Raw genomic sequence first — 9,331 nt, forward strand, 5'->3', positions numbered from 1 at the left:
CTCCTCCATCTGAGCGAGCGCGATGAGCGCATCATCAGCGCATATAGCATCCACCAGCCTCTCGGGGCTCATGGCGGACCTGCGCGCCGCGCGCATATGCTGGCTGATGAGCTGGCGCACTTTGTCGTCGGTCGCGGTGGGCATGGCGTGGACACGGGCGTGCTCCATCATAATGAGGAGGGCAGCCTCAGCCGAGCGCTCGAGAAAGGACGCCGCACCGGGCGTCGGTGGCACAATCTCGTTGACACGGGCATGCCAGCCAGCATCGTCCAGCCCCCGTAGAGCCGCACGAATGGATGGGGGGGAGACGGCCTCCATGGCGACGTTGAAACGAGTGCGCGCCACGGTGGTAAGCAGTGTGGTGGAGGCATTGTCAAGGGTGAGTGCGTGCATGGTGTGCTCGAAGGGGGTGGTGAGCACGCACTCGCGGGTGTCATTGGCCGCGGGCGCATGGGCGTTGGACGTGGCCTCGCGGACGTCATTGGACATGGGCGCGTGGGCGTTGGACACAGGCTCGCGGACAGCGTTGGATGCGGGCTCGCGGACGTCGTTGGACACGGGCGCGTGGGCGTTGGAAGTGGGAGTGTGGGCGTTGGACGCAGGAGTGTGGGTGTTGGACGTGGGCGCGTGGGTGTCGTTGGACGTGGGCTCGCAGGCGTTGTTGGACGCGGGCTCGCGGACGTCGTTGGACGTGGGCTCACGTCCGTCGTTGGACACGGGCTCGCGGGCATCATTGGATGCGGGAGTGCGGGCATCGTTGGACGTGGGCTCGCGGGTGTTGGACGTGGGCGCGTGGGTGTCGTTGGATGTGGGCTTGCGGGCGTTGGACGCGGGCTCGCGGACGTCGTTGGACGCAGGCTCGCGGATGTTGGAAGCGGGCGTGTGGGCGTTGAAAGTGGCTAGCACGAGCATTGTGGGCTCGCCGCACTCGGTGATGAGCAATATTGGCACGGGTCAGAGAGGGCGTGTCGGAGGAGGGGGAACCGTTCTGATAGTCAGACGAGCGACATGAGGGTGGAGGACTTGTGGATTACTGACCCGGTACTAGCCTGCCTGCTTCGGCTGCCCCGCCCCTTCTGAGTGGTTCCTGCATCATCTGAAATGGTTCCTGAATATGTGCGTGGTTAGACAGAACGCGTTTTGCGCGTTAGAGGAAACTTGAGACCAACGCACCTGATCAGATAACAATCTGCGGTCTTGCTGCAGTCGGCTGACGCGTGCACAGGCAGCACGCCTTTAGCGCTAGGCTGAATATGGTAAGTAAGATCAGTGGATGTTCTAAGGGAGCTCACCTGGAGGCTGATATCGGTGGGCACGGGCAGGGAGCGGTCTGAGGTGCGAGGGGAGCAAGGAGGACGTGGGCAGAGGGCAATGCCCAGCGCCAGAACCCGTGCTCGCGCTTGATGTTGAACCTTACGGGCAGCCGAGCACTTCTCATCCGGCAGCTGCCCTGCTCGCAGTGTCTCGTCCACTTGCTGCCATCCCCCGTCTCCCATCCCCCGTCCTCGGTCACCCTAGAAGCCTCATTCTACATAACCACCAACTCTATCTCACCAAAACCGCCCAGCATGATTGAACGAATGGTAGGTGGTTACAATATCTCCCACATCAGCTATTCTCATCTCCCCGACCTCACGGTCTCAAGCCGCGACACCGTCAGCAACTCAGCGCTCTCATGTCTCAGATATGCTACCTCATGCCCTAGGCACCTCAAGCATGCCAACGTGAGTCGTCTTCCGTCGGCTCTCCATGCTCTTGGTCATCCACGCAGCTGACGCCGTCCCTCAACGCTAGTATCATTCTGGCGCCACCTTACCTGAATTAGCGGCCGACGACGTCTGCTCCTACATCTCCCCAAGATGCACAGCGCAAATTGGGCGATTCAGTCTGGAATGTGAGTTTGGTTTGCTCTTTTGGGACACACAATCGGCCCGAACTCAGTCTCCTCTGTTCACCAGATCGATGACACCGTTTCGACCCACTTCATCGCCCGACTGGCAAGCGGGACACACACAAGGGCGCGGAATCCGTGGGTGAATAAATAGGGCTGTCGTCTGGAGCACGTATGTCTCTGACGCTCTTCTCCCCCTTGAACGTCATCTCACCTTCAAGTCTGCTTCCGTAGACCCCTTTTCTCATCATGTCTGTCGACCCCACTCGTACTCCCCTTGCCGCCGCCACCGCTGCGGCCAAGCGTCGCCACGAGACCATTTCGCAAGGCAGTGACGCTTCTACGCGTGACACCCCGCAGGCCAGTACTACCGCCTCCAGCATGTCCCCACCGCCCAAGGATCCCAAGCGTCGCAAGGGATACAAAGTTCCGTACGTCATGACCCCTCCTTCGCCACCGTTTACCTGTGCTGAACCCTTTCTGGCAGTGTCCCACGCGGTCGAGGCAGTCGCAAGAGCAAGAGCCGGTCCGCTCGCTCAAGCTCGGGTGGCGATGAGCCCGACCTGTCCTCTTCTCAGCCTGAGGACGGATCCGATCCCGAGGACAAGGACAAGGACGACGACGATAAGGACAACAACAACAATGACAACGACGACAACGACGACAACGACGACAACGACGACAACGACGACAGTCTCGACACTGTGGCCGCGCTCAAGAAGAAGACTCGCGAGGCTGCGCGCTTCGCTGGGATCGACAGCCCACTGACCCCCCAACAGGTCAAGTTCGCTAAGTGTTACGCTGGCAAATCCCCTAAGGAGACCCTTGGTACGTCCGTTCACTCGGACGTTCCCTCTCTATTTGTTAGCTAAACTTCCGGTACTCGTAGACATGCTCATGGCGAAGTGGCGGTCTCCGTTCTACAAACATTTCGAGCGCCCCCAGCTTATCGTAGCCCCCAATGGGGTTGTTATGCATCGTTTCATTTGCAAGGCGTGCGTAACCTCTGCATCTCTCATATCGCATCCGATCTGACGCACCTTCCCTAGCCATAAGGATAAGACCGTCGACCGCCTTGAATACGAAGAGAGCACCGGGAATCTCTCCCGGCACATCAAGGCCTGCGACCCCGACAGAGGAGACCACTCTCATCGAGAACTACGCCTCCGGTGTTACGTACAGTCCCCACCGTCTGCGTTACCTTATCGCGATGTGGGTTGCACGTAACCATCGTCCGTTCACGATCATCGAGGACACCGAGTTCCGGACGATGCTGGGTATGATGTACAACAAAGTCGCCATCCCTACCCGCAACACTGTGTCTCAAGACGTCCGCGACATTCATGCCGAGTCCAAGGAGAAGGTCAAGGAGCACCTGAAGGTTAGTAGTCCCGCTGTGTCTGTTCGTTTGGTTCGCCGTTCGCTCACACGCTCTTCCAGAACTTGGAGGGCGGCATCCACATCTGTATGGATGGATGGACTGCCCCCAACGTCATCTCATACCTTGGTATCACGGCCCACTGGCACGAGGATGGTAACATCAAGCACATAATCCTCGATTTCGTCAAGTGAGCATTTTTCTAATGTGTAACGACCTCATACTAACCTATTTCAAAGGCTCACGAAGTCGCACACCGCGAAATATCTCGCGGAGAAGCTCGCCGCGTGCCTCAACGACTTCGGCATCCTCGAGAAGGTCAGTTCATCGCGTTTATTCGTTTGAACGATACATCTCATGTACGTTCTCACAGGTCATCGCAGTCACCTGCGACAATGCGGAGGTGAACGTCGCTCTCATGCGCGATCTCCGCGAGACCTACCCGGCACTCCGCATCGGCGCTGGTCTGGTTCGGTGCTTCGGCCATGTTCTCAACCTCGTGAGCAAGGTATGTAGTTCCCTTGAGTTATACCCCCTTCGCACACAAACTCATACAACTCATTGACTCATGAAGGCCGCGGTAAAGCCAATCCAGAAGGCGCGCTCACGCAAGCCCCGCGAGACTGAGCTCGAGGTCGAGGACGATGAGGACCGTGACGAGCTGTCTGAGTCCGACGACGAGCTGTCTGAGTCCGACGACGAGCTGTCTGAGTCCGACGACGACGAAGAAGACGACGCAGTGGCTGACAACTCACGCGAGGCGGCCGACGATGACCTTATCGACACCATCTTCTTGGAGGCCGAGGTTGGCATGGTGAACCCGCATTGTGAGCCTGGCGACCTCAAGGAGGCTATTGCTGCGCTCGACAAGGTTCGCTCCTCATTATTTCCCTGGATTCTTCGTTGTGCCTGACATCTGGTGATTGTTCAGATCACCAAGCTCTCGAAGAAAGTCTGGCACACTCCAATGGTGCGCGAGGAGCTCGAGAAGCTCGCGACCGATGCGGGCCTGCACTCGCGCGTTCTCGTGCGCTCAGTTAAGACGCGGTGGAACACGCTCGTAATGGTCATCGGGCGAGCCCTCGACATGAAGCCGGTGCTCACCTCCCTTTGCGACATGCACGCGTTCAACCGCGTGAGGGGTGTGCGCCTTCGTCGGTTCATCCTTTCCGACGATGAGTGGTCGATCTTGGAGTAGTTGTATCATCTCATGGACGTACGTTTTTACCTTTCTGTCTAAGTACATGCCTCACTCAACACTTTCTTTCCACCCACACAGCCATTCCTCTTCGCGACGAACGAGATCTCGTCGAGCACGCGTGCGCTGCTCCACGAGGTCATTCCTTTCATGGATGTCCTTACTAAGCATCTCGACGACTTCATCGACCAAGAAGAACTCCACCCCGCCGTCCGCAGGGGTTCTGAGCTCGCGCGCACCCTGCTCAACAAGTACTACTCCAAGACCGACGAGACCCCGCTCTACCGCATTGCAATGAGTACGCTTTATTCCATTTATACTGAGGTCACTCGCTAACAAACACCTCTTAGTGCTTCATCCTGCGTATAAACTCACGTACTTCCGCAACGCGGGGTGGGCTGAAGAGTGGATCTCCGTCGCCCGGCACCTCATCTCCGAGGAGTGGATTCAGCACTACAAGCCCCTTGTCCCTGCGGCGTCCATGTCTCCTGGCCCCACCGGCTCTCGGCCTCCTGCACAGGCTGCGTTTCGGTTTGGCTCCCGCAGCAACAGTGCGTCAGTGAGTGCCGCATGTGCTTCTGTCCGGGCCTATGTCATCTAACAACTTTACTTTACCATTACAGCTCTTCGCGAACATTGCCTCGCGTCCGCGTGCTGGGGATGACAGCATTGACGCGCTTGAGGAGTATCTTACCTCTCCCCCCACCAAGACCGTGCGTGACCCTCTTGCGTACTGGAACGTGGCCCTCAAGAGTGGGTCCGAGAACGCTGCGCTTGCTCGCATGGCACTGGACTACCTGTCCATCCCTGGTGCATCCACTGTCCATTTGTCTCCACCGCGCATTGCTGACCCCTGCGTAAAAGCGAGCTCGACCGATGCGGAGCGTGCCTTCTCCCGTGGTCGCCTTACCGTATCCCGCCTTCGTCGCTCCCTCGGCAACGACTCAGTCCGCGCGAACGTGATCCTGGGTTCTTGGGCGCGCATTCCCGGGCTCGTTCCCCAGGAGGAAATCATCGCCTTCCTCAAGGACAAGAAGGGCGTGCGCATGCGCCGCGAGGGAGCCGCTGGGACAAGGACACCGCCGCCCTCAATGTGATTGAGGTATCTGACTAGTGCGTTGATATGTGATTTGTACTTGTAGCTCGTCGAAGTGCCACCAATGTGGCTAAATACTATTCTCTATCGCTCCGACTCTCCACGTCGTCCTCGACACCCTTCCGCCCTCCACCTCCATGTTCCGCGATCCCCTGATCTCCGTGCGTGCATGTGACAGTGCCATCGCGCTGCACATTCCTATCTCGCGCGCGGCGCGCGCGCTCTCTCGGCCTCTGTGTCCTGCGATCTGAGCGCGATTGATCACGCGCTCACGCTGCAGGTGGGTGATCACGTGCGCTCTCCAAAGGACGCCCTCACACACTTGCACTGCCCTTGGCTGCTGTGTCCCACCGCCCGCGCGGCACGATCCCTGCAGGCTGACGGGCTCAGCTATGCCCCGTAACCTGTGCACTCTCGCGAGTCACACCGCACCTTCCGTGTGCTGGCCAGTCCCCTATTCCATCTCATGCGCGCTCTACACCTCGAGGTATCTTGCGCGCAAGATACCTGGAGGTGATACGAGAAGCGCCGCACCTGCGGCACTTCTGTGGCTCACGGCTCAGCTGTGAATTCCGCAAACTCATTCCTGGGTCCTCCCACTCTCGTGCACGCACTCAATCACTGCGTACTTGTGTTTCATTACATCTTATGTATTATCACTGCCCTAAATCCCACTAAAGAGTGAGAATGATCTGCACATATCCACAGACCCGCAATGAGCTGCAATTTGCGGCTCACTTGGGGGTTCTACCTGCGGATTACGGCTCCAGGTCATGCAGCTCCGGGTCTTCCAGAGGGTCAGACCTGTGCGGATCTGGATCAGGCCTCTGGAAGTCACATGACCCGTGGGTTCGGATCCAGATCACCCACGGGTAGACCTGCATGCAGCCTTAAGCGGTGCGTTTGGCAGGGGTCTTCCGGGGTGTGGCAGCAGACCTATATATGCACATTAATAAAAACTGCAGAGCAGGACGTACAGGACCTACGCAGAGCGTCCACGGGTAGCCTTGCGAGGGGGCATGATTGAACGATTGGAAAGGGAGTGTGGGAGCAACAAGAGTGCAGAGAAAAGCGAGTGTGAGTGCAATAGTGAGAATTGAGGAGAGAGAGAGGAAATGAGAGCCACGGCGAGCCCGCTCAGGTTTAAATAATGCACTATGATGTGCAGTGTTTACCTTCTGGTCTGTTTGCTGGTCTGTGCGTATCGCACCACAGGCCAGACCGATGCCTCGCAGAGGGACATCAAGTCTTGCCGATGCCCTCGCTTACAGCTCAAGCGAGCATGAGCATAACAGAAAGCGAGCATGGTGGACTCCCTTTATTCTCACTATATTTTCCCTTCTACTCATATTGTTCTTCTGCTCAGCAAAAATGAGCAGGAAGAAACAGCTTTCCAATGACACCGAATATACCACAAAGGGAAAGTTTGACGTGGAAGGAGTGCAGAACACAGCCGCCACTCGATAGAACCCACCCTCTCTAAGCGAAAATTCCCATCATTTGGCCTAAAAAAAGTTGACAGAGTTGACAGAAGTTCTAAGCTTTGCACAAATAAACATTGGAAATTCCTCATGAATTGTCGAGAACATAGTCATGCTGAGGAGAGGCGAAGAGGGGACCCGGTCTATCCTGCCTTCCACCACCGCACTTTTCGAGCTCATACACCTCCTTCTCACCATTCACTATGCTCTATGCTGCTCAGCTCGCGGTGGAGGAGTCCAAGTATGGTGAGAAAACAGTTGCAGAAGCTTCTCCTCTACAGCGCTCATCGGTTTGTGCTAGCCGAGATGCTTCGGAAGGAGATGAGTGCCCGCATCGAGTTGGAGGCACCATACACTCAGTTGCAGAGCATCAAAGAGGTGAGTACCTGTGGATTTTCATGGAATGTTTCTCATACTATGGGTAGCCCAGCATTCTCGATGCAGTTGGGGAGGTTGTGGACGACGCCCGAGGCACCCGGATGACGCTCATCCATCATCGCACTTCGCCTCAAGAGCCTATTGAAGAGCTCATTCTATCACTTCAAGGCTATCTCGTCGAAGCCAATCTCCCACCTGTTCGTAAGATGGAGTGAGTCTTCTTTTTGATGCTATGCACCATGCTTGACAAGGCCGTTCCTAGCATTCCCCGATCCAACCATCGTCTCATCAGTATGAGCCAGTCGGTCGTCATCTCTGGGCTCGGCGAGGACTTGTTCAAAGATGCCGTGCAAGGCGCACTCTGCGTCTACCAGGTCTATCAGCGCCTCATTGAGACGTTGCACGGAAAACTACGAGAGTGGAGTCTGGTTGACCGCTCCGGACATCTTGCTATCCAGTTCGGTAATCGTCTGCTTAGCAGGGGGAAGGAAGCTGCCGATAATGAGGTCGTAGACTTGGCAGACGTGGTTGACCCTTTTAACGTCCTTCGTCTGGTCTTGCGCGATCACGTCCACACCACCGACAACGCCGTCCAGTACTGGGAGCGCACCGTGAAGAACTCCAAGTATGTACTTGGTTATCTTATAGTGCGCTGCAGCTAACTTTTTTCAGGGCGACGTACTCGAAAATAAAACCTCACCAGATCAACATCTCCAACCTTGTCGAGCTGCAAATCGCATTTACAGTTGTCCGCCTCCCCCGTCAGGAGTACGTTTTTGTTCCCAAGCTTTGTTCAATTTGTGTTTTAGACCGGGCTGTTGAGAGGGTGAGTAATATGTGTCAGAACTCCGGGATGCCTGCTGATGGGTTTATAGGATTTCAATCTTGCGTCAATTGCCGTTTTGACGAAGCGAGCCAAGTCTCCCCGGCGCCTGATGAAGCGAAAGGTTGGGTATGGGGAGAGTGACAAAGATGACGCTGAGGTTGCGTTAAAGCGCATGCGCTTGGAGGATGGCGGCTTACCAGGGAGTGCGGTTGTACCTCAGGCTGATGTGTTGATGGGCGAGTAGAAGTCTGGTGTGCCTATTCATGGTTTATAGTACATCTAGCCATTAATACAGTATCAACTGAGATTTATTTCCTCATGATCACGCTCTGAATTTATATTAATATTAAGAATTATTCTGCTGGAGTGTACTTGAGCAGTGCATCGTTCAGCAGGAAACACGTGATGTCAGAGTACCATGCGTCTGATATGTCGCTTAGATCTTCCCAGAGCACTTTCCCTGACCCTGCCTGCACTTTTTTATTGCGCATTTCTTGCTTCATTACTGCACCATGATCTAACCACCAGTGATACCTTCAGGTTGGGTATGCCCACACAGGGACGAGTACAGGTGGAGACAGACATACCTGCGCTCTACCTGCACCCCTACCAGTACCGGCATCGTCTGTATGTGTCATAAAATGTGTACTGCAGTTTTATATATAGCCTATTCTATTAGGCCCTGGCTTTCAGAGCTTTGGAGAAGCTGCACAGGCTAACAGCGGTCCGGTGTTCTCGGGCATCCATAGGCGCTCATAGAAGCGATGCAAACATAGGCAGTTGTTTTCAGAAACTATGAGCTCCTCCCTTCAAGCAGTGTTTGGTAAAGAACTTCTATAGCACAACTAATGTAATACACACTGTACAACACTACATTTACAGTGTTTTATATGCTATGAGGCCATACACAATCCAAACCAAGTGAGCATTGATACACACATGTCCTTCCGACACATTTGTGTTCTATGCAATCTATAGGTATGTGTGATGCTTCCATACATCTTCAGAGTTCTTTTAATAATTCGTTGATGCCTTCTCTGCAACCACAACCACACTGAAAGCCATCTACCTGCTTTGCTATGG

General features: G+C 55.5%; 1 protein-coding gene across 1 annotated transcript; it reads left to right on the top strand.

Moving 5' to 3' along the window:
* Positions 1 to 7,523: 7,523 nt before the first annotated feature.
* Positions 7,524 to 8,492, top strand: BXZ73DRAFT_43519 (uncharacterized protein; the record flags this gene model as incomplete). Its single annotated transcript, XM_048019163.1, has 4 exons — positions 7,524 to 7,633; positions 7,685 to 8,047; positions 8,095 to 8,248; positions 8,334 to 8,492. 4 exons carry the CDS (start codon positions 7,524 to 7,526, stop codon positions 8,490 to 8,492), a joined length of 786 nt encoding a protein of 261 aa, XP_047880015.1.
* Between the last annotated feature and the right edge of the window lie 839 nt (positions 8,493 to 9,331).

Source organism: Epithele typhae, assembly GCF_022376455.1.
Source record: "Epithele typhae strain CBS 203.58 chromosome Unknown BXZ73scaffold_11, whole genome shotgun sequence".
Classification (NCBI taxonomy): Eukaryota; Fungi; Basidiomycota; class Agaricomycetes; order Polyporales; family Epitheliaceae; genus Epithele; species Epithele typhae.